The sequence below is a fragment of the Neovison vison genome, chromosome 3 (assembly GCF_020171115.1).
Source record: "Neovison vison isolate M4711 chromosome 3, ASM_NN_V1, whole genome shotgun sequence".
NCBI lineage: Eukaryota > Metazoa > Chordata > Mammalia > Carnivora > Mustelidae > Neogale > Neogale vison.
Genome location: NC_058093.1, coordinates 90,151,373 through 90,177,870, shown reverse-complemented (window position 1 = coordinate 90,177,870; position 26,498 = coordinate 90,151,373). Strand labels below are relative to the sequence as shown.

General features: G+C 34.5%; 1 protein-coding gene across 1 annotated transcript in view; it reads right to left on the bottom strand.

Moving 5' to 3' along the window:
* The window catches only part of LRP1B (LDL receptor related protein 1B), a 1,985,448-nt gene that overhangs the window by 805,987 nt on the left and 1,152,963 nt on the right, over positions 1-26,498 (bottom strand). The window contains exon 11 of the mRNA XM_044242553.1: positions 25,946-26,182. Coding sequence (XP_044098488.1) covers positions 25,946-26,182 — 237 coding nt within the window. The remainder of the gene's footprint in view (positions 1-25,945; positions 26,183-26,498) is intronic.

The window sequence follows — 26,498 nt, the reverse complement described above, 5'->3', positions numbered from 1 at the left end:
TCTCACCACTCTTGTTCAACATAGTATTAGAAGTCCTAGCAACAGCAATCAGCCAACAAAGAGAAATAAAAGGTATCCAAATTGGCAATGAAGAAGTCAAACCCTTTCTCTTCACAGATGACATGATTCTTTATATGGAAAACCCAAAAGACTCCACCCCCAAACTACTAGAACTCATACAGCAATTCAGCAATGTGGCAGGATACAAAGTCAATGTACAGAATTCAGTGGCTTTCTTATACACTAACAATGAACATACAGAAAGGGAAATTAGAGAATCGATTCCATTTACTATAGCACCAAGAACCATATGATACCTGGGAATAAACCTAACAAAAGAGGTAAAGGATCTGTACTCGAGGAACTACAGAACACTCATGAAAGAAATTGAAGAAGACACAAAAAGATGGAAGACCATTCCATGCTCTTGGATCGGAAGAATAAACATTGTTTAAATGTCTATACTTCTCAGAGCAATCTATACTTTTAATGTCATTCTGATCAAAATTCCACCGGTATTCTTCAAAGAGCTGGAGCAAATAATCCAAAAATTTGTATGGAATCAGAAGAGACCCCGAATCACGAAGGCAATGTTGAAAAACAAAAATAAAACTGGGGGCATCACGCTACCTGATTTCAAGCTTTATTACAAATCTGTGATCACCAAGGCAGCATGGTACGGGCATAAAAACAGACACATAGACCAGTGGAACTAGATATGGACCTCCAACTCTATGGGCAAATAATCTTCGACAAAACAGGAAAAAATATACAGTGGAAAAAAGACAGTCTCTTCAATAAATGGTGCTGGGAAAACTGGACAGCTATATGTAGAAGAATGAAACTCGACCTTTCTCTTACACAGTACACAAAGATAAACTCATAATGGATAAAAGACTTCAAGGTGAGACAGGAATCCATCAGAATCCTAGAGGAGAACATAGGCAGTAATCTCTTCAATATCAGCCACAGCAACTTCTTTCAAGATACGTCTCCAAAGGCAAAGGAAACAAGAGCGAAAATAAACTTTTGGGACTTCATCAAAATCAAAAGCTTCTGCACAGCAAAGGAAACAGTCAAGAAAACAAAAAGGCAACCCACGGAATGGGAGAAGATATTTGCAAATGACAGTACAGACAAAAGGTTGATATCCAGGATCTATAATGAACTCCTCAAACTCAACACACACAAAACAGACAATCATATCAAAAAATGGGCAGAAGATATGAACAGATAGTTCTCCAATGAAGACATACAAATGGCTATCAGACACATGAAAAAATGTTCATCATCACTAGCCCTCAGGGAGATTCAAATTAAAACCCCATTGAGATATCACCCTACACCAGTTGGAATGGCCAAAATTAGCAAGACAGGAAACAACATGTGTTGGAGGGGATGTGGAGAAAGAAGAACCCTCTTATACTTTTGGTGGGAATGCAAGTTGGTGCAACCTCTTTGGAGAACAGTGTGGAGATTCCTCAAGAAATTAAAAATAGAACTTTCCTATGACCCTGCAATTGCTCTACTGGGTATTTACCCCAAAGATACAGATGTCGTGAAAAGAGGGGCCATCTGTACGCCAATGTTTATAGCAGCAATGGCCATGGTCACCAAACTGTGGAAAGAACCAAGATGCCCTTCAATAGACTTTTATTTTAAATTTCTTTTTCAGTGTTCAAAAACAACAACAACAACAACAAAAAATCAAATAGACCTTTTAATGCACTCTGTGAATGTTTAACATTAACATATTGTTTGGCTCAAATTATCAAACTTTTCATTATTTTTCCTTTGTAAGTTCTATTCTGGTATTTTAAGAATAACTTTTATAAATGGGCATAATAAATGAGTAGTATGCTAAAATACACACACACATATCATCAAAAGCTAGATTTTTCACTTAAGTGAAAAATTCTTGAAGATAGCAATTTGTTATAAGTGATATCTACCAAATGGGAAAGGAGGATGAATAAGAGATAATAGAATTTATGTAAATTAAAGAGAATAATTATGTGGATTTAAAATAAATAAGTAATTAGAAAAGCTATTTAAATCGATTTAATATCTAGGACCAGATAAAATAAGCATTTGAAAAAGAGTAGAGAAAAACATACTTCTAAAACATCATTACAGGTCTGATTTGTATCATTATACATTTTATGAAACAGGAGATTAAAGTTTTAAATATTCAAAATAAAATCATTTACTTTTAAAAATGGATCCAATTTTTTTTTTTTTTTTAAAGCAAAGGATGTGAGTAGTGGCTTTCGTTTTATTAAGGTGCATAGACTGGATCTCCAGAGTAATCCATAAGTCTTGATCCTTTACAAGAGAATCTGATTAACATAATGAGGAATTAATTGGAAATTATACACGACAATTAGCATTATAAAAACAGGCCTATATTTTCCCATGTATCCTTAAGGATTTTCTATCCCTAACATGAACATCGTTTTCTTTGGAGTTAGAATGAAGTATTACAAGAGAGTTTCCAGGAGTGCAGAGGATGATCACATGCCTCAATAGCTGGATGAGCAGCATGCCATGCGGACATGCTTGGGGCCTGAGATGCTTTACCCTGCTGCAAAGTCAGCACTTGGACAATTCGGAGTCAGGACTTGGACAATTCTCCTGCCTCATATTCATGTAGTTCAATTAATCCAAATCCTCTTTGTGTATTTCAATGTGGCCTGAGGCACCACAGCTTATATGTGTCTGACAGGAGTGAATGAAGTTGATTTAATTAACAGTGTGGCAGTTAAGTTTGCCTGCTGAATTTCCTACCTCCTGAGGTTATAGGAATCTTTGGCCAGACTGAAGTCTTCTGTATTATCTGTCCCCCATGGCCAACTGAGACTGATATTCTCATCCTCATTTTCATCTCAGGTCCTTTCTCAGATCAATTAATAGGTCCAAGAGGGTAAATACACTAGCTATTCTCAACAAGAACAAAATACTTTGCTATTGTATCCAAAGAGATGTGTGACATGCAGATAGGATTTTATTTTCAGATGAATGGAATATATTAAAACATAGTAGCTTCCTTTTATCACCAAAATTGTATTATCAGTTTCAATTTGGGACCAGGATGATACAGATTGTCTATCACATTCACATATTTCTTCTTTGATGCAGTGATGAGCACAGGTAAGAATAAAGTCAGTATCACAGTAAGCATTATAGTTACCAATAAAGTAATCTAAAATCACAATGAAATGGAAGGTTTCAATAATTGAGTTTTTATCCTACTTTCAAGCTAACAACTTAGCCCATTACTGTTTCATGGATGATAGTGGAAGACACAAGACTTTGAGGTCACATATAAAGGACTTTATGACTCATGGCATAGCAAGCAGGATGGTCATCAGCAGAATGATAGCACAGGACTTTGCAAAGTCCCATGGGGATGAATGGGTCAGGAGGTTATACATGTATTTGCAATCAGGGAGTTGTATTACAAAAAATAATTATGAAGTTAGGAAACACAAATCTTTTTATAAAGGGCCATAAACAAGGCTTCCCTTTACCACTGTAAGTGTAAACTATCTCTTCTCCCAAGGCTCTTTTCTATACAGACACCCTTGAAAGAATATTTCATACTAAAAGGCAATAATTGCCTCACTCTAAGACATGCAGAAATGTGAGCAATTCATATAGTTCATAGAGTGAACTATCTCCCAAGAAAAGTATAGAAGTCATAAGTTGGTAGTCTTTAATAAATGTAGGCAGATGAGCAAACAAATTAGTGTACAAATGTGACTACAATTAATAATCATTTTTGGGTTCCAGCCTATTGCTCTTATAAAAATTATTTATTGATTTATACTACCACATCTTGAAGCATTTTGTTCAGCTAACCGTGTGAGATAGTTAAATTCTATGAGTTAATTTGGCTAGGCCAAGGTTTACAGAGTTCTAGTTAAACATAAGTCTGGATATTGATGTGAAAGTATTTTTTTAGGTGATATTAACATTTGAATCCATACACTTGGAGTAAACCAGATTTCCCTCCATAATGTCAGTTAGTCCCAACCAGCCAGATAAAAGAGACTAAAGTCCCCTGAGGAAAAGGGAATTGAGATTCTAAACTATCTTCAGACTTGAAGTACAAAATCAACTTTTCTGGGTCTACACCCATCAGACTACCCTATAGATTTTTAACTTACCATCCTCCACAATTATTATGCAAGCCAATTCTTTCAATTCTCTCTCTCTCTCTCTCTCTCAGGGAAAATAGGACAGCTACATGCAAAATAATTAAACTGAACCATTTTCTTATATCTTACCAAAAAAATAAATTCAAGATGGCTTGAAGACCTAAACATGAGACTGGAAACCATAAAACTCCTAAGAGAAAACAAAGTCAGTAATTTCTTTGACACCAGCCTTAGCAATATTTTTCTAGATTTGTTTCCTCAGGCAAAAGAATCAAGGCAAAATGAAACTACTGGGGCTACCCCAAAATACAAAGATTTTACACAGAAAAGAAAACCATCAACAAAACAAAAGAGCCACTTAATGAATAGGAGAAGATATTCACAAATGATATATCTGAAAAGGGGTTTGTATTTGAAATATGAAAAGAACTTCTACAACTCAACAACAAAGAAACCCCAAATAATTTGATTAAAAAATGTTTGGGGATCTGAATAGGCATTTTTCCCAAGAAGACATATAATGGCTAGCAGACACATGAAAAGATGCTCAATCTCACTAAGCACCAGACAAATACAAATCAAAACCACAATCAAATATCTCCTCATACCTGTCAAAATGTCTGGAATCAGAAAGACAAGAAATAACAAGTGTTAGAGATAATGTGAAAAAAAGGGAACCTTCAGGTAGGTACTGTTGGTGGGAATGCAAACTGGTGCCACCACTGCAAAAAACAATACTGAAGGGCACCTGGGTGGATCTATTGGTTGAGTGTCTGACTCGATTTCTACACAGGTTATGATCCCAAGGCAATGAGAGATTGAGCCCTGCCTTAGGCTCTGCTCTCAAAAGGGCATCTGCTTGAGATTCTCTCTATCTCCCTCTGCCTCTCCCCTTGCTCACACTCTCTTGCTCCCTCTCGCAAATAAATAAATAAATCTTTAAAAAAACAGTATGGAGGTTTCTCAAAAAATTAAAAATAGAAATACAACATGATGCAGTAATTCTACTTTGGTATCTATCCAAAGAAGACAAAAATACTAATTCAAAAGATATATGCACCCCTTTGTTTATTGCAGCATTATTTATAATAGCAAAGATATGGGAGCAACTCAAGTGTTTATAAATAGAAGAATGGATAAAAAAGATGAAATGCACACACACACACACACACACACACGAATATTTGTCATAGAAAAGAATGTGATCTTACCATTGCAATATGAATGGACCTAGAGGATATTTTACTAAGTGTAAGTCAGAAAAACCAGATATCACATGATTTCACTTTTATGTGAAATCTAAAAAAACCACAAACAAAAGAACAAAGAAGGAAGCAAACAAAAGCAGAAATAGACCCATAAATAGAGAGAGAGAACAAACTGATGGTTGCCAAAGGGGAGGGAGGTAGGGGATGGGCATATGGTTATATATATAGTTATATATATACATATATATAAAATCCAATGGAATTATTCAACTAGCCAAATCAAAGTATTCATCCTACTCTGTTTTACCTTTCTTCCAGATTGCCAAAAAGACTCTTAGTTAATGCTTTCCCTCACTCCTGTCTTTGAACTCCTGACCACCATTCCGTTGTGTTTCCTATGTGACCTTGTCTGTTGTGCTGTGTTTTCTATCTCTCAGACCTGTGAGTATCATCAACTTTGTTTTCCTGAGCCTCTCCTCTATCTCCTATTGTGGCTGCACCTGACTAACCATCTCTGAAAGAATATAAAATATGCATCCTCATTGTGAATGACGGAGAGAAAGTAATTTCCATTAATGCCCTTTTACCAACCAATTCTGCCTCCTTACCAAAAGAGAACAGAGCAAAAATTGCTTTAACTTCTGAGCACAAAATAATACAGCTATTCTTGAATATTCCTTTTATTCCCATGAAATAAGTTATAATGTACAAAAATAAAACATTTTGGAACTTATTGCATTAACACTAAATTACTCGATCTCTTTCACAGTAGATGAAAAGGCAACTCCATTAGAAGTTGCTTGAGCAATTTAATTTCATAGAAAGTGACTTTTTTATTAGTTATGTTTTCTAATATGCTTTATAGTTTTGTATTTGGTCATTTAAACATTCAAACAGTTGTACCACTTCAATTGATAATTTTCATAGAACTTAAAAGAAAACGCTTTTCTTAGGCATCATGCTTTAGGGAAAGATACTGCTGATTAAATTCCAAGTAAAGCCAGGGGCCTTAAGTCTTCATTATACTTATAATTACCAAGATAAAAAAAAAATGTGTGACATCCCCCTGGAACTTACCTTATCATCCTAACTTATACCAAAATATACTAGTTTCAGACCCACATTAATACCTAAAGGAAAAAGAGTATAGACAAAACACATGTGGGACTAATAGGTAAAAAAAAAAAAAGGAAGTACTTAAAATTTCACCTTCCAAAAATCCTTCTATAAATATCTAACTAAACACACATGTTAATAACCCTCACTGGCCCACAGGTAGTCTTACACAACTGAAGCAGTGAGTCAGGGAAAATTGTAATAATAAAACTAGGCAGGAACCTAATTATAAAGTCAGTATTTTAGAGTTAAAAGGAAGCTAAAGAATCATATAGTTCAATATCTACATTGTATAAATAATGAGACAAAGCCCCAGAAAAGTAAACTGATTCACAAAGACCCCATTTAATTAATAGTCGATACAACTAATTTATGTTAAATTTCGATCCCCAGAATTGTTAAAGGAAAAATTGCAAATCGAAGCAAGAGTCAAAGAAAGTTAATATCAGCAATGATTTGTTAGGGGGAAAAAAAAAAGTAAGATGTATAAAGGGAGTGGAGATAGAGTAAGGTCACTGATGGAAAGGATGCTTTATCAAATTCCCAGTAAAAATCATTATTTTCAATAAAATGTAACTTTATTTTTCTTACCAAAATATATTTGATGGTTCACAATGTAGAGAATCAACAAATGCATATATCAAGGGAAGTCAAATATTAAAATAAAAGGAAAAACTGAGGTGTTTTTATGGGGTACATAAGACTGAGATGTAAGTATTAAATTCATTATAGAAAAGCTGGTAGAATTTGATTAAGATCTTTAGTTAATAGTATTGCTTGGGAATTACTTTTCTGGTTTTGGTAACTGGTATTGTTACATAAGGTGTTACTACCAGGGGAAAGTGTGAGGAATATATAGAAGCTGTACTATATGGCAATTTTCTGCTAAATGAAATAAAAGTAGTTCATTAATTACTCTTTAAATTATTTTTATAATGTAACAAAATGAAAAAAATGAGCGGTTTTAGAAATGCATTAGTGTTGATATACAGCAGATGTCAAGAGCCAGATGTAGCATAATCTGTAGAAAAAGTAAGATAGCTAAAATTGATATTAATGCTGTTTTGTGACAATTTTGGTAGAGCAAACTAAGTGAATCCTTACAATTCCACAACAAAACCATAAAGGAAATTTGTGCAGAATAATTTACATACAGAAGCATATAGTGAGAAACCATTCAAGGTAGGTATGCAACTTTGCAAATAATAATAATAATAATAAAGTTGTGCAGGAAAATGAGATGTTGATGTAGAGAGCCCAAGAAAATATGGTAAGATGAAGATGTCTCTTGTGTATTCATTAAAAATCATAATTAATTTTTCCATTAATAATGTTGCCAAAGGGGCGCCTGGGTGGCTCAGTGGGTTAAAGCCTCTGCCTTCGGCTCAGGTCATGATCCCAGGGTCCTGGGATTGAGCCCCGCATCTGGCTCTCTGCTCAGCAGGGAGCCTGCTTCCTCCTCTCTCTCTCTCTGTCTGCCTTTCTGCCTGCTTGAGATCTCTGTCTGTCAAATAAATAAATAAATAATCTTAAAAAAAAATGTTGCCAAAGTTCAAATGAATCATGAAAATATGTACAATTTTACAAGATTCCTAAAGAATCATCAGGGAAGTTAATTATATGACCAATTTTAGTAAATACCTGAATAACTTCAGATAAAGTGATAAAAAAAAGATCAATCTTTTAGTTCCTTATTTTAGAACAAAAAAAGAATCATACTTCAATCATTCTTAGTTCTGTTTAATCATTTCGTTACTATTTTAAAAGTAGTGACAGTCAAAGTAAAGAACCTATTCAGTGAATGGATTTTTGAATAGCTACCATACATCCAGGCACTGTTCTAGACCCTAAGGATCTGTCAATGAGTGAAACTAAACCCTCTGACATCTTGAAGCTTAAATTCTTGTATCAAGACAACACACTAGCAAAAGACATATAGAATAAGTACTAACGAGAAGAAGTAACCATAGAAAAGGGATAAAGGAATCCCTTTGGGCCACAAGAATGTACAGATACATGGTTTTAGATGCCAGGAAGGGCTAATTGAGGAGGTAGTCTATAAACAGAGACATCTCATGGGTAAAGGAGAGATGCATGGGCACATCTAGTGAGTCAGCGTTCCAAACATAAGAAACCACATGTATAAACACCCTGAGGTGGGACCACACCCAGATGTTCAAGAGATGACAAATACTAAAAAGAAATCACAGGGATATTATGAGTTATGTAGCAGAAAAACAAACGAACAGTATAGTTTCTCTGAATTTAAAAGTCCTTATGCGGAAGATTCTTGAGGTGGTTCTGCGTAAAAACCTCAAGAACAAACAAAGATGAATGAGTCTTCAGTATGACTTGTGCTTATTTCCAGTGCCTTATTTGTGAGTATTGGGAGAGGCAGTCGCCAATGGACCTTGGGTCCCTGAACTTTCCTGTTGAGGGTGCTGAACTTTAAGGGTTATCTGTCTTCTGATGTTGAACAATTTCTAAAGCTGGTCACACAGGTAACTAAATCAAGGAAAACACGTGGTGATAATTGTGTAATTGTTTACTCCACAAGGAGGTACTTGCTGTTGGGCACAAAGTTGGCTCTCTGCTCTAAAGGTACTGATATCCAGGCCATGAGACTCTCATTGTGACACAATTCCCTGTGTGTTAAGCATCTGTGTAGGCCCATGACATCACCCCGTGAAACCAGGGACAGGGACCAGCGTCACCAGGCTTACACTCATACTATTTGTTGCTCTGGGAGTGATAAACTATCTGAAGCCTTATATTCTCATCTTCTACTTTTGACATCTATGCAACAGTACCAGGGTGACTCCCTGCCATCATCCATGACTTGGTCTCTCAACACTGGTGCTACTGACATTTGGGACATAGTTCTTTTTCATGAGAAACTCTCCTGTGCATTGCACAATGTTTAGCCCACCAGCCTCTCTCATTCTCTAGTTGTGACAACCAATAATGATTCCAGAATTTACCTGATGTCCTGTGGAATACAAAATTACCCTGACTCTATAAGACTGAAATTCTACCTTTATTTTTATTTTTTTAAAAAGATTTTATTTATTTATTTATTTATTGAAGAGAGAGAAAGTACAAGGTGGCAGGGGATAAAGGGAGGCAGTGGGAGAGGCACACTCCCCACCCAGCAGGGAGCCAGACACAGGCCAATCCCAGGACCCCGAGTTCATGACCCAAGCAGGAGGCAGATGCTTAAACCAGCTGAGGTACCCGGGTTCCCAAAGTTCTACCTTTAAGGTAAGTGATATTCCTCAATTTTTTTAGACTATTTTAATTTCTCTAAATATAAATTTTCTTCTTATCACATAAAGAGTTCTTTGTAATTTTTTTGGCAACATTGAGTAAGAATACTTAATTAGGTATCTATACCTACTAGAGTATACCTATAATACTAGTTTGTAATAATATAAACTACCATACTTTTCAAATATGCAGTCTCAGAGAGGATCAGATTTTATTGAAATTCCATATATTGAAAATACTTTAAAAAGAGAAACGTTAAGTGTTTCATACTAATCATTGTGTCAAATATTTGGAATGTTTGTCTCAGAATTATATATGTTTCATGTGTATCTCTAGATATATATATTTTTTTATCTCTAAAAAGGGTATTTTTTTAACCTAAAATAATAGTAAGCTAAATTTTGCAATTTTAAATTCCCCTTTTGGGGACAAGTTATGCATACCTCAATGGCTAAAACAAGGTAACTGTTTCTGCAGTCAAATGCTCTACCCCTGAGATATACCCCCAAGGTAACTGTTTCTGATTTGAAATGTGTACATTCTTCTTTGATATTCAGTAAAGATTTATGAAAACCCATTGTATCAATAGAGATAAAAGTGCTAATTCTGGTGCCAGGAACACACTGCTGTCCTTGGGAGGGAGATGTGCAGAAACCAAACAAGAAAACAGATGTGTATTAACATATTTCATATAATTATCAGACCGTCTCCACACATTATATATGCTAATGTCACTATAATATATTCATGCAAGTTATCTAAATATTGCACATTACACTAGATGACAGCTAATTTGTTGTTTTATATCTGAAAAACTCAGAGCCAAAACGTGTATTTTGATGAGAACGTTGGTTCTTTCCAATTGCATTTGAATAGTGAGGAAAAATAAGTTAATAGGTAAAGAGAAAAGGGTTGGTAGGTGGTTAAGGAGGTTTCAGATAGTCATCAATCCTCTTCCTTCCTTCCTTCCTTTCTTTCTTTCTTTCTTTTTTTTTTAACTTGAGACAGAGAGCAGTGGAGGGAGAAGGAGAAGCAGACTACCTGCTGAGCATGTGGGACTCTATCCCAAGGATCCCAAGATCACCACCCAAGCAGAAGACAGACACCCAACCCACTGAGCCACCCACATGCCCCTGCCCCTGGAAATAGTAGATATTTAAAGATCTGTAAGTGAAACACATTCAAAACAGTTTTTAAAATGATATTTTTTATGTCAAATGTAACATTTAAAGTTTTATTTATTTCTTTGAGAGAGAAAAAGAGAGAGAGTTGGGATGGAAGGAAGAACAGAGAGAGAGGGACTGAGCATAGAGCCTAACACAGGGCTCAATCCTACAAATCTGAGATCATAACCTGAGCTAAAACCAAGAGTTGGATGCTTAACCAACTGACTCACACAGGTGCCCCTATGACATTAACTTTTTAAACAATAAAATTGTTTTGCCAAAAAAGGGAAGAAATGAATGCATTTCATATTGTACATATTCTAAAAGGACAGTCAGATGTGAGTAAAATACTTCATATGGCCCTCCTTAAAAATATCACTAGAAGCAGTTTATTAATATTTCTTAAAAACTGATATACTAAAATAAAATCATCCTGCCTGCAAAAAATATTTTCATCTCTGTTTACTTTTCATTTTAGTTTTAGAGTTTGTTCATTAAGTATATAGCTCTACCTTATGCATTTTAACTGCTACTTAGTATCATTCATACCAAAAATGCATCATACATCTTTTGATGGACATTTATGCTATTTCCAGTTTTCTTTGTTATCACAAATAATATTACAAATTTAAACATGTATACATATCAATTGGATATGTAACCAATTATAGAATTGTTGGGCTGAATATTATATACAATTTAATTTTCATAGATATAAACAAATAATGCTTCAAAACCTTGTAACAATGTAAATTTTCCACAATAGTGTGGAAAATATATTATTTTCTTTTCTAACCAAATTACCTATTGCCAATTTTTTTAAAAAAAATTTATCTGATGAAGGTGGAAAAGCCCTATTTTATTTTTTAATTTAGATTTTCATGATAGGCCTAATGTTGAACATCTATCTATGTGCCTAATTTGGCAATTTGTATTCTATTGTGAATTACCTTGATAAACATTCTTCAATTTTTTTCTGACATTGTCTTTAGTCTGTAAAATAATCATTCTTTTCTGTTATATATGTTGTTAAGACTTTTGCCTAGTTTATTTTCTCTTTGCTTATAATACCCCCGTCATTAAGAAAAATGTATATCTATATAATTTATTTAATAGCCTCTGGGTTTGTGTTTTAAGAAAAATGTTCCATATTCCAATACTATAAAAAAATTTCCTAAATTTTAAATTTTTGTTTTCTTTAAGCTTTATTTTTGTATGCTTTTGAGATAGAACTCTAACTTTATCTTTTTTTTTTCTCACTTAAATGAATAGACACATCCCAATATATTCTTTATGTGTGCTTTTTAGGGGTATAATTAGTGCCAGGGGGATGGATTGAACTGAACCCACTTCTTTTAATTCACTTAATTATTAAATTGCTTTTAAAGACTGCCTTACGGCCTTTTTTAAAAATTCTCTTTTAGTCTTTTATTAAGGCCATAGGGTTTCCATTTCACTTCTCATATCTGAAGTTTATACTTTTGATGTTTTAGGCTATAGTTTCCTGCTTCCTGGTCAATATGGTCCAATCTGTACTCTAGCTAGAAAATTCTCATTATTTCTTATGACTCATGGTATACTTTATTCAATTTCTCAATGCTGCTATCAATTTAATTTGTTAATATTTTTCACTTATTTTTATTAATATAGAGGGCAAAGTCCAGCTTTATTGTTTGCTTGATCTTATATTTAGTCCTTTGATCCATTTGTAACCTGATAGATGCATTAAACTAGAATGCAGATTCTTTGAGAACAACAATCTTATAATTTTAGATGAACACCTTGCCTACTATCTGGCAGATCTTTTGTAACTAAACAATGTTTTATATAGATAAATAAATGGAAATCTTAACAATAAATAAGGATCAGATTTTCAGATAGGCTTTAATCAGATCATCCTGTACCATCTCTTTAATAACAGATTTTTTTCTGATAGCATAAAGCATAAAGCATAAAGCACTGCTATTTTTCTTCATGCAAACACCCATCACTGCATTTATTTATTTATTTGTTTGTTTGTTTAAAAAATGCAAAATGAGCTCATTGAAAGTAGAAAACACAAATCTTTTTGCATCAAGTGAAATTTTTTTTATGTGTAAACTGTGGATGTTTAAAAACATCACAAGAGATTCAATGTACTCAATATTTTTAAGAATTGTTTCTAATGCTAAGGGAAAGGGAGACAAAGCAGTTTTTAAAAAATCTCAACTTTTCAAGTTCCCATTTGCATTACGAATTACAGACATGTAGCATTTTGGATGCAGAAAGCTGGAAAAGAATATTGAAACACATAACAATAAGAGAAAGTCCATAATCTACAAGACCATAACTTTTCTTGAGTTCAAATGAAAGCTGAGATCCCAAAGCAACAAAATGAAATATGAGCAACACTAGTCTTGGGGAAGAGTAAGAAACTCTTCTGCCACTGATCCAAAGCAAAGGAACACTGATGCTGAGGGAACGGAGAAGCAAAGCTGTTCATCCTCAGGGGAAGACAAAATAAAGCTGCTGAACTGATAATCTTGGATTCATATAAAAATGAACAACAACAACAACAAAACAAAACAGAAAACCAAGAAACAAAAAACAGATAAACTCCCTACATAACATGGAACACACTGGCTTCCAAGGAAGAGGCACAGAAAGACCCACTTCAAAACCCTAGTCACGTAAGACCTAAGACCAATACTGAACCAAGAAAATGGAGAGCCCTTCTTCCACCCGGTAGAAGATTCTTACTTAGTAACATAGCACAATAATCTTACTGAGGGAAGGGTAAGAGTACAGAGAGAGATCTCTCAGTCAGGCAGCTGCGAATGGAATATTGAAAGCTGAGGAATGAGCAAATACACTCAAGTCTCCACATCAAGAACCAGGTGGTATCAGCCCATCACTGGTGGAATCTGAAAGCTTTGATTTACCAGAGGTAACTATAATAAGAAGAAAATCCAAAGCCAATCTAATCACTAAATAGACACTAATAACTGACAGAAGAGATATGCTTAGTCTCCAGGCATAAATTTTACTAATTTGAATCTCTAAGATTTTTTTTTAATTCACTGTTTGATATTTAGTAAATGATTATGAGATATACCAGGCAATCTTATTACCAACCAATGAGATTACCAGGCAATCTACTTTTAGAAGTGAAAACACATGTCTACACAAGGTATTGTACACAAGTGTTTATAACAGCTTTTGTCATAACTGACTAAACTTGAAACAACCCAAAGGAATATCAACTGGTAAAAGAATAAAAAACTTGTGGAACATCCATACAGTATAACATAATCCAACATAAAAAAGAATGAATAGATACATTCAACAACGTGGCAGAATCTCAAAAGCATTATCTAAGTGAAGTAATCCAAACACAAAAGCTATTCACTATGCGGTTAAACTTTCCCGACATTTCAGAAAAGGCAAAACTATGGAAAGAAAAATCAGACCAGAGTAGAGATTAGACTAGCAGCTGTTAGGAACATGAAGGAACTTTCCGGGGAGATTCTAATTTGATTGTGGTATTGATTGTTCATCTGGATACATTGAACTATTTCCTTTAAAAAAAAGTGAATTCACTATATGTAAATTGTGCTACAGTAAGTCTGATTTTTAAAAATAAAATTATAAAAATAGCTAGAGATTATCAACTACAGGTATTCAGAATAAAATTTGTAGCCATTTTTAGATAGAACAAAAGAATATTGGTTAAAACAGCCAGGATGGTCAGAAAGAAAGAACTAAAGAAATCTATTACTTAATGATTTTTGTTTATATGATACCAAATAACTAAGATGATTGATATTTAATCCAATATTTTTTTATTCTAAGTATAGCTAAATATACTTAGCAAAGCTTAATATCAAATCAATCTGTGATAGAGAGCGTGTAGAATGTATATACTGATGGCGAGGTGAGCAGTTTCCTTCTGCTAGAGCCCACTCCCCATAACCCAACTTGTTCAATTCACAATTCATGACCCAAAGGTAACATAATTTTCTTGGGGCATAAGGTAAAACAGTATAGGCAATAGGAATTAATTAATAGCAATAGTTCTATGACTTTTGATGCATAGTGAATAAGTAATTTTTTTTTCATTTTTCTTGAGAGCCAATGCTAGCCTGGGACTGGAAATAATTTTAATTTGCATGTATTTTGTGTTTCTGGAGAATCTGGACAGAAAATTAACTCAGATGATGTAACTCACGTGACCAGAAATATAACATTTTAGGGAATATGCCACATCTAGTATTCCTTCCACTTACAAATATAAATGAGAGGTAAAAATGACATCTGAGTTATTATAATCAGAGGAAAGGATGAGAAGATGAAGAGGTACTCTTTCACCTCATGACTAGGGATGGCACTGTCATTGAACCTCTTGAGAGCTTTAGTGCATGCTTTTATTATTATTTTTAAACTTTTTATTTAATTTGATAAGACTCTATTCTAATCCTTGCAAAATTCTATTTAAAGTGTTTAAAATAAAAATTAAGAATCTAGGCGATATTAAAATTAGATAATAAAAAAGGAACTAGGAGCATAAAGGTGAGTGAAAATACAATTTGCTACCACCTGTATGTTTAAATGAATTTTCAAAATAGTCTTACAGCTGTGTTTCTTTCCAGGTGTCATTTGGACCACTGCCTAATGACTATTACAACATCGGCAATTTGGTTGCAGAATTAGGAGCAACAGTAATTCACTGTGACATTTGTAATGGGATGTTAAAATTAAAGCTCAGATTATGAGCCAAAATGAAAAAAAAAATCAAAATTAGTGTGAGAATAAAAAGTTCTCATATTTTACAATGAACTAGATCAGAATTGTTTCTACAACCCTTGGATGCCTCAATAGGATCATAGGGTAAAGGGAAGAGAATGTAAAGAATAGAGAGCTTTGGAGACATTGCAGTTCTCTAAGCTTCTAGTCCCTGCCCTTCAATCTTTTAAGGTAATAGGAAAGAGACATTGGAGAAATGCTCTTCACCTCAACTCTAGTGATGGAGCTTCCATGGGACTTCTGAGAGATCTTTGAACTGAGCTCTCAACAGTTTGTTTTCCCAAATGCACATAACTAATGCCTAAAAAAGTCTCACATCTGAAAAAGCTAAGATGAACTCTCATGGCAGTGTGATAGTGGCTGATTTGCACTAGAGCGGTACTCCCAGAATTTATTAGGGCAGAACGTTTGCAAAAGTGTGTAAACCACACAGGACAGAATTCTGGCATAGGAATGTCTTCAGTCAAGCACAGAGTTGCCCAGCTGGGTACAAGGACTCGAACAATAACAGGATGGGCATGAACTGGATATTCAAGGATGCGAAGTCACAAGCATAGATTTTCATTCACTCTGGCCAAGGGAAATGAAATTAGTGAGGTCCAACAGAAAACCCTCAAAAAGCTTACACATGCACACACACAGACATAGAAGCACACACATACCCAAATCCCTTGAGAGTAAATTTTAAAGATCCACCATTCAGAAAGAGGCCAGTTTTACAACGGTACTAGTTTAAACAAGACCTTTGCTATCTCCTTTTCACTCCTAACCACTCAAACCCCTCTCATCGGTTCCCGCCAATGTTGAGAAGTGAGTGAGCACTGGTAACTGACACGCAATCTGGGAGGGATGGCAGGGAAAATAAATGCAGGGCAGAGAAAGACGAGGAACCAAGTATGTCCTCCTTTTCTTTTTCAGGCTTCTAGCCAGAAGACAACACAAATGATAAGTAGGGAAGATTTGATGATATATTGAATTAGAATTGTGATATTCATGTATATATATATATATTGGATGGATGAAACATTCTAATTATCACATTGATGCTGAGTTTATGATTTAAAGTGACTGAGAAGCCTCTCAGTTGCCTAGTTATGAGCAGAAAGGACTGGGATTTGATCAAGTTTTGCTGTCAAAACTTTTGCTAGTAAGAGAGTTTACAAAATAAATTTTCAAAACCAAATGGGAGACAAAAAATAAAGTTATGCTTTAAATAGGTCAGAGTCACATTTTTGTTGTATTTGTTACACATATGATGACTTACCACTCACCTAAAGTCCTCTCAAAATGGCTAGTTTCAAGGGAAGTTTGCTCATCTTGTGTTGTGGATATTATCAGGCTCTGCAACTTGAGCTAGCATTTCCTACTCTAGGACCTCCACAGTCATGTCAGCCAAGACTGTTTTTTAATCAGAAGTTTGTATTAACTTAACCAATAGTACAATTATAGCCAATGTTTACAATAGCAGTCCTGGGTTAATAAAGGATTCCCAAGTGATTTCTTAAGTCACAAATAAAAATCACATAATATATAAGAATAATTAAGCAACTGGGTAGAATGCATTTCTTTCATTTTAAATTATACTGAGAACTGGCAATTTATTTAAAATATGCAAAATTTATACTGATCAGAATATCTATTAATATAATGGTTATATCTTTAATAATACTCTAATGGTACTTTAGAGATTACCAAGTATTTTTCAATACTCTCTTTTGACCTTACCAGCAATTTGGCATTTACAAGATAATAGACTTTTTGCAGAAGTTTCTAGAGCTATTCTCAGCTAATGTGTATATCCACATATTTGTAGTATGTTGTATGCCTGGTGAGGAAACAAATAAGGGGAAAGATATTTTCTCTATATTTCCCCTAATTCATTAACAACATCACCAATTCCATTTTTTTTAAGATTTTATTTATTTATTTGACAGACAGAGACCACAAGTAGGCAGAGAGGCAGAAAAAGAGGGGGAAGCAGGCTCCCTGCTGAGCAGAGAGCCCAATGCAGGGCTTGATCCCAGGACCCTGAGATCATGACCTGAGCCAAAGGCAGGGGCTTCACCCACTGAGCCACCCAGGCGCCCCATTTTTTTATGATACTGTATTTTATAATCCAGATTTCAAGCTTCTTCTATTCATGTCAAATTTTCAAACAAAAAGACATATATGTTGGCTGTGAGGTTGTTGATTTTTTTTTCCCCAAATATCTCATATACTTCATGAGAAACATAAACATATGAGATATATATATATTTGCAAATTAACAATGAAAGTGAACTCATATTTGATTCAAATCTCCAGTGAATTTTGGAAAAAACATCTTATTGATAGTGAGAGTCAGTACGTACAAACACACTATAACCTTACTATTCAGTAGGGCACTATCCATTAGATTCTCAAGAATTGCCAATGATCACAAACCTCTTTTTAAAATTTTAATTAGGAAATGTCTCATGACTGATAAATGTATTCATTATTTCTTTAATGGTTGGTCGAAGCCTATATGTCTCAAAGTCTCAGAGCTTTTCCTTTAAGAGGTAAAGTCAGAAAAATGAGATTGATATGCACCTGTAATCTAATAGCAGAGAACAAAAGTTTGTTCTTAATTTTAAGATGTTTTGCAAGGCATACTCACTATTTAAAGTTCATGGGAACCTTCTAACATAATTCATTAGTGATATTATAACATGTTTGTTTTATCACATAAAACTGGCTCTTTATGACTAGAAATTATAGATAGTTAATAATGCTAACATTCGAGGCACCTGGGTGGCTCAGTGGGTTAAAGCCTCTGCCTTCGGCTCAGGTCATAATCCCAAGGTCCTGGGATCAAGCACCGCATCGGGCTCTCTGCTCAACAGGGAGCCTGCTTCCTCCTCCCTCTCTCTCTGCCTGCCTCTCTGCCTACTTGTAATCTCTATCTGTCAAATAAAATAAATAAAATCTTAAAAAAATAATGCTGACATTCATTGACATCCCAGAACAAAGGGTAAGCTTTTCCCCTAAGGTCAGGAACAAGACGAGGATGTTCACTCTCACTACTTTGTTCAACATAGTACTGGAAGTTCTAGCCACAGCAATCACACAACAAAAAGAAATTAAAAGGCCCTCACAGGCATGTGGTGGTTCAGTCGATTAAGCAGGGTCCTATCGAACCCTACATTAGGCTCCCTGCTCAGCAAGGAGCCTGCCTCTCCTTCTCCCTCTGTCTCCCATCCCCGGCTTATGCTCTCACTCTCACTTTTGCTCAAATAAATAGAAAGACAAAATCTTTAAAAAAAAGAAGAAAGAAAGAAGGAAGGAAGGAAGGAAAAAGCATCCAAATCAGCAAGGAAGAAGTAAAACTTTCACTATTTGCAGATGACATGATACTATATGTAGAAAATCCTGCAGACCACCAAAGTCAACCAGAATGGATAAATGAATTCAGTAAGGTGGCAGTATACAAAATGAACATACAGAAACCCACTGCATTTCTGTACACTAATAATGAAGCAGCAGAAAGATAAATCATGAAAACAATTCCATTTGCAATTGCACCAAAAATGGTAAAATACCTAGGAATAAATTTAACTAAAGATGCAAAAAGACCTGTACTCTGAAAACTATAAACACTGACGAAAGAAATTCAAGATGACACAAGTGAATGGAAAGATAGTCCATGCTCATGGACTGAAATAACAAATATTGTTAAAATGTCTATACTACCCAAAACAATCTAAGATTTAATGCAATCCCTATCAAAATACTAACATCATGTTAGAACAAACAATCCTAAAATTTGTATGGAACCACAAAAGACTCTAAGTAGACGAAGCATTCTTGAAAAAGAAAAACAAAACAGGAGGTATCACAATTCCAATCTTGAAGTTATATTACAAAACTGTAGTAATCAGAACAGTATGGTACTTGCATAAAAATAGACACAAAGATCAATACACTAGAAGGCCTAGAAATAATATAATTAATCAAACTTTTTATTATTAGGGTTAAAGCAGCAGTGCTTCCCAACATTTACCTTTTTATCAGAATTGGAAATTTTATCACCTTCAATTCTAGCTATCTCTTTAGAAATTGATAATTTAAAATTATTTATGGAGAACAAAAACACATTATATTTTTAATTAATGTGCACAACATACTTTGATATCAGCATATATTAATTATATAGTCAATTAATTGTTGACAGAAGAAGGAATAATATTCAGGGAAAAAGTATCTTTAACTAATGGTGCTGGGAAAGGTGAGCAGCTAAATGCAACAGACTGGACCACTTTCTTATACCATATACAAAAATAAACTCAAAATGGATGAAATACCTAAAATGTGAGACCTAAAATTAAAAAATCCTAGAATAGAGCACAGACAGTAATTTCTCTGACATCGTCTGTAACATCTTTCTAGATAGGTCTCCTGAGGCAAAGGAAAAAAAGCAAATACAAACTATTGGGACTACATCAAAAAAAAACAAACAAACAAAAAAAAAACTTCTGCACAGTGAAGAAAAAAACAAACAAAACTGAAAGGCAGCCTACTGAATAGAAGAAGATATTTGCAAATGATATCTGGTAAGGAGTTAGTATCCAAAATATACACAGAACTTAAACTCAACACCCAAAACAAATAAGCCCATTAAAAATGCACAGAAGACATGAACAAGCATTTCTCCAAAGAAGACATACAGATGGCCAACAGACACATGAAAAGATGCTCAATATTACTCGTCATCGGAGAAATACAAATCAAAACCACAATGAGATATCACCTCACACCTATCAGAATGGCTAAAATCAAAAGCTCAAGAAACAAGTGTTGACAAGGATATAGAGAATAAGGAACCCTTAGGTCCTGTTGATGGGAATGTAAACTGATGTGGCACTGTGGAAGACAGTATGAAGTTTTCTCAAAAAATTAAAAGTAGGACTACCATATGACCCAGTAATCATACTACTGGGTATTTACCCAAAGAATAAAAATAATAAGAATAATTTGAAGGGATACATGCACCCCTATGTTTATTGCAGCTTTATTTACAATAGCCAAATTATGAAACCAGTCTAAGTGGCCATTGATGGATGAATGTATAAAGAACATGCAGTAGATACACACACACACATGCATACACACACACACACACACACACACACACACACACACACAATGGAATATTGCTCATATACGGAAAAGAATGAAATCTTGCTATCTGTAATGACATGGATGGACCTAGAGGGTATAATGTTAAGTGAAATAAGCCAGTCAGGGAGACAAATATCATATGATTTCACTCATATGAGGAATTTAAGAAATAAAACAAATGAACAACAACAAAAAAAAAAGAGGGAAAAACAAAACAAAACAAAACAAACAAACAAAAAAATAGACTCTTAGCTATAGAGACCAAACAGAGGGTGTCCGGAGAAGAGGCAGGTGGGAGTATGCATGAAATAGGGGAAGGGGATTAAGAGTTCACTTATCTTAAACAGTGCTGAGTAATATATGGAACTGCTAAATTGCTATTTTGTATGCCTCAGACTAATACAACAATGTATGTTAACTACACTGGAATAAAACTAAAAATAAATATACGCACAACAAACTGGATCTTTATGATACACTAGACATTCCTAGAGAACTATACAATGGGGAGCTCATTGCTATCCAAAAACAAGCCATAATCTCTAGAAAATGATAATATCCCACGAAGATTGGTGTCCTTTGGGAATGGATCAAATCCTGTAATCTGTTTTAAGTGCCCACGCTAGGATCAGTTAGAGTAGAGGCCTGGAACTAGAGTTCTGAAGTGGATTCTAAGTTGGTAGTCATATCTGGGGGGCATTGGAGGGTGTGGGTGGGTGGTGGTAGTGGTGGGGATAGTGAGAGTTCAAAATATTACAATGATGAATACTAAATCGTGTCCCGGGCACACTATCATACATTTCAAACCAACCAACTGGAGGAACTATGGAGGGCGTATGGAGATGCTGGGGACGGAACTGAGCTGAAGAATTGGGTTTGATCCTTCACATGCTGGACAAGCAGTAAGGCACTACCCTTTCACAGTACGATAACAAACATGTCATTTGGAGAATATGTTTTGCACAGAAAGACTCCTACCCCTTCCTCTTGGTGACACTTCTGTTCATAATATCAGAAAACAGATCCTGGGATGCCTGCATGGCTCAGTCTATTAGGTGGCAGCCTTCAGCTCAGGTCATGATCCCAGGGTCCTGAGATCAGGTTCTCTGCTCAGTGGGAATCCTGCTTCTCCCTCTCCTTCTGCCTGCTGCTCCTTCTGCTCGAGCTCTCTCTCCCTCTCTCTCTTTCTTTGTGTCAAATAAATAAATAAAAATCTTAAAAAAAAAATAGATCCTATGTTGTATCCTGTCCAAAGTTACTTATTGTTCTCAAATTTTATGGCTCTTGTAAATACCCTCAGGTAAAGGAGGAGTCTGAGGTATGGAAACATGCACCCACTCCAGATCTCAACCAAATAGAACCCATCACAAAAAAGTATACATAAGGTCAGTATAAAAAGTGTTTAAGAGCACACGTTTTCTATTAGTTCCTGTGGCTTTTGTAACAAATTATTACAAACTTGGTGGCCTCAAATCTCCAGTTTAATTATGGGAGCTATTGAAAGTACAGGTTTTCTGTTATAGCTGCAGGCATTAATAACTTTCAAACTGAGGAAAAATGCTTTGAGTGTTTTTTTCAAATATTTTAAAGATATGGAACAATATGAAAGATTGTTTTAACATGTCTTCTATTTGGATATATGTATCCCAGTAGAATTAATTTATATAGTTTAGAAACAAGTACTGCATTAACAGAATGCATCCAATAATAAATTGAATAGCAAGTTATCATATTTACATTTTCCCTTTCTGCTGAAAATTACAAGTCATACTACAATGAAAAATGAATCTTGGACAAGACACTTAAGAAGATAAAAGTGAATTTGATCTTATAAAGAGCATCTATCTTGTTCTCTTAGATAGTGTAACAATTACAACTGGGAAGAATGGGTACTTTAAATTCCCTCACCACTTAGTCTAATTTGCCTCCTGTTGATAACACCTTTTACTTTTTACCACAGCATCCTACTTTATTTCCACTACAGCAGTTATCATTATCTTGTTCATATATGTGTTTATTATCTGCCTCTTACTATTTAGATACAAATTAAATATAAAGATTTATCCTGTTGACTGTAGCATTCCCAACATCTACAACAGCACCTTGACTAGTGAAGGCATTTGCAGATTTTATTTACTAACTGGATAAATAAATAAATCAAATAATTAATTAAAAGAAACAGTAAAAATTTTACAAAAATTATGGCAAGAATTCCAGAGAATAAAAAACTTACAGATTGGAAATGCTTTGTCTTTACAGAAGTCTATTTTAATTATGTTGCTAATATGTCTTCATTTCCTAGACATTTTCAGTACTTACTGAGATAGATGTAAGTATCTCAATGGGAAAAATTTCCTTTATCTTTTATTTAACTACTGTTTTAGCCTACAAGATTCTACAGACCATAGGATATACCACCTTTAGGAAGTTTTCCATAAACTTCTGAGAGGAAAAAAAAGTCAAAGAATGAATAGAGGTGGGCCTTTTTAGAAATGCTGTTGGTGTTTTTCTTTCTTTATAGAAAGGATCTAAGCTTACATAAAAGATGTCCAAGATATTAATGTTTTATTTACAAACAGCAAAATCTTTATAGCCTTGTACTTCAAACTGTACAAATTTATCTAAGACTCAAAATTTCTACCAAGCTTACAAAATAATTTGTCAAGCCAGCATTACCTCCCAGTCTTCAGGGTGAAGGGTGGATATCCTAGCTAAATTAGTGAACACACATAGAATTTCATTTTTTTTATTGATTTCAAGAATGATAACTTGTCATTTTCCAAATGCAACTTTTGTTTTGACATGTTAATCTTATAATGTCTATTGTTAATCTCCACCTTTCCTCCTGGTAAGAAAAAAAGATTAACAAAAAGATATGAAGCTATCCTTGCATAGGAATATCAAATGTTAAGTATATTTCAGGTGTGAAATCTACAAAATGTTCTCATAACCTTCATTCTGCCAAAGCAACACTGTACAGATGTGCCTGGCAGTCAAGTAGCTATTAGAACTGATCCCTGTTGCTGTGATGAAATGCAAAGACCAACCAATGTCACTGATAAGATATTGCTATCAAAGTTAGGATTATTAGCTGGAACATTCAGTCACAGCACAGGAACTGACACTTTTTGAAATGAAACCAAGAACCTTCCATGTTACATTTTAGTCCTTCGTGAAAATTTCTAGATCAAAATCAGAGCAATCCAAATGTACCTGCTTACAGAGAATGTGCAAGTCTATTGTCCTAAAATTGTCCATCTTCTAGCACCTGAAATCACATGACAGAGAAAAGTAGGCAGACAGCCACTGTCACTTCCAATTTAAGTTTCACTCTTAACTTAAATCTTAACTCTTGAAAATCTTAACACTAATTAGCTCTCTAAAAAGTCATGGTGGTCTTAGATTGTCTTAAACAGTAAACTATAAACAACAACAACAAAATCAGGGATATTTTTCATTTTAACACTTCATTTGTCACATGTGGGAAGTGTACATTTTATCATTCAAGGTTTGATTTAAAATGAATCTGAATTGAATGAATAATCTCCTCATCCTACCCCATTCCCACCAAGTCAGGAGAGACCGCCACTCATTTCCACTCATGCTGTAATTAATTTCAGTCTGTATCTGCTTTTATTTTCTCTCCTTCCTCCCTGCTCCATTCTGTTCTCCACCACCAGATGGATTCTCCTAAAACATCTTTTCAGTCATGTTATTCTTTGGCTCAGAAGCATTTCTTGCCCCTTAGCTGGTCAGGATTTCCTCCAAGCCCGTTCACTTCACATTCTGGGTCTTTCATTTCATGACCTCTCACTTTGCACTGCTCCTCTGACCCTATTCCCTATGACCAAAACATCCTGTAACGATCTACATAATGTCCCTTTCATCCTCTTTCTGTAGTACTTGATTTTTTTTCTTTTTTCTATGGAATTCCTGGTGGCTGAAATATCCTCCCCTACTTTACAACATTCTTCCTTTAAGATCTAGCCCAAATACCTTCTCCTATACACAAAGTTTTCCAGGAAAACTCACATAAAGACATCTCTTCCTCCCTGTGGTGATCCTTTACATGGACATTCTCCAATAACCGTGTATTTCTTTAGGTCTGATTTGAATTTAATTAAATTAAATGTTGCAAAGCATTTACATTTTTTGTTCATTTATATTCTCTCCAAAGGTAGATTATGAACTCTCTAAAGGCAGTAGCCACTTTCTAACATTCCTTTTCTCTCCTAAGATAGCTAGCACAGTGTTTTTCAGCTAATAAACATATAATTAATGTTCCCTAAATCAAGGATTTTTAAAATATTTGAGAAGTGAACAGATTGTATATGTGACTAAACAGGTCCAGAATCATTACTGAACATGTCTAAAGGTGACTGAGTAGTAGTCAAATATTTGGTTTGCTTGATTATTAAAAATATTGTCTATTTATACCAAAGCTATATTATTGTGTTACTTAATTGGTTGTTCCTAAGCCATGAAATGTATAAAATACACTGTTTTAAAAAAGTATAGGCCTATGTAGGCAATTTGCAAATATAGTCTTGCATATAAATATTTATAAGTAAAACTAGATATAAACAAGTTTCTCTGTGAATACAGATATTTCAAGGGCAACTCCAGAGAAGTCAGTTTAAATGATTTACAAAGTAAGAAACAATATGCAAGAAATGCAATGACAATGGGGACATCGATATTTTTAATGCACTCTGAATGACATGACCAATAGCCTAGTAAGAATCAAATATTACACAAGTCTCTAATGTCCTGTTAAATCTTATGTTCTGCCATATAGCACTATAAACATATAATTGTAAATCTACATTTTCCATGAAGGTGAATAAGTAGCTTAATTTAATTCCCGTAATGTTTAAAATGTGGTGGACAATTCCAAGTTCAATTTTATCATGGAGGTTTTAATATTCTGGTATGCGAAAAACAGATAGAAATAATGTTACTGAGAAAATTAAATCAACAACTATTTTTAAATCAACAGTAAGTTCTTAGGTTCCGGTTGAAGTGAGTTTGACATATGTTGGATTTATCCTTTCACAGCGCCGTATCCCAGGGCAGTTTGGTGTTAATACTACATATTGTCACTTACCATCTTTCAGGATGGTTTCTCTCTCTGTGCCATCTATCTTCTGCCGGCCAATTAGGAAACTGGTGGTGTCAGCAAAGTAGATATAATTGGTTTCTGCATGGAAATCTAAAGCACGAGGGTTTACCAGATTCTCTATGGGGATCATGTATTCATCAGCTATCTTGGTATTCAAGTCCATTCCTCTAACAATTCCTGGGCGGCCTTTCCCATAAAAGAGGAACAACTCATTCTTCGGTCCTGCAGAAGAAAGATTACAAACACAAACAACTGAGGCTGTCTAATCTTCTTTACACTGCAGAATGCCACTGTTTAATTAACTGGCACAATTAGCGTTTTTTAAATTCAATACCAAAAATTAAACTCTAAAATATGCCAAATGTATCTTGATGCAAGAAGTCCAGCTAATTGCATTACTTTAATTAAAACAGAAATTACTTCTGTGAATGGGTTATATTTAGTTAATTATTCTTTTGTCTATAACTGTCTGTATAGCAAAAACATGACAGATCATTGGATAACTGGTAATAGTAAAATGGACATTTATTAAAACATC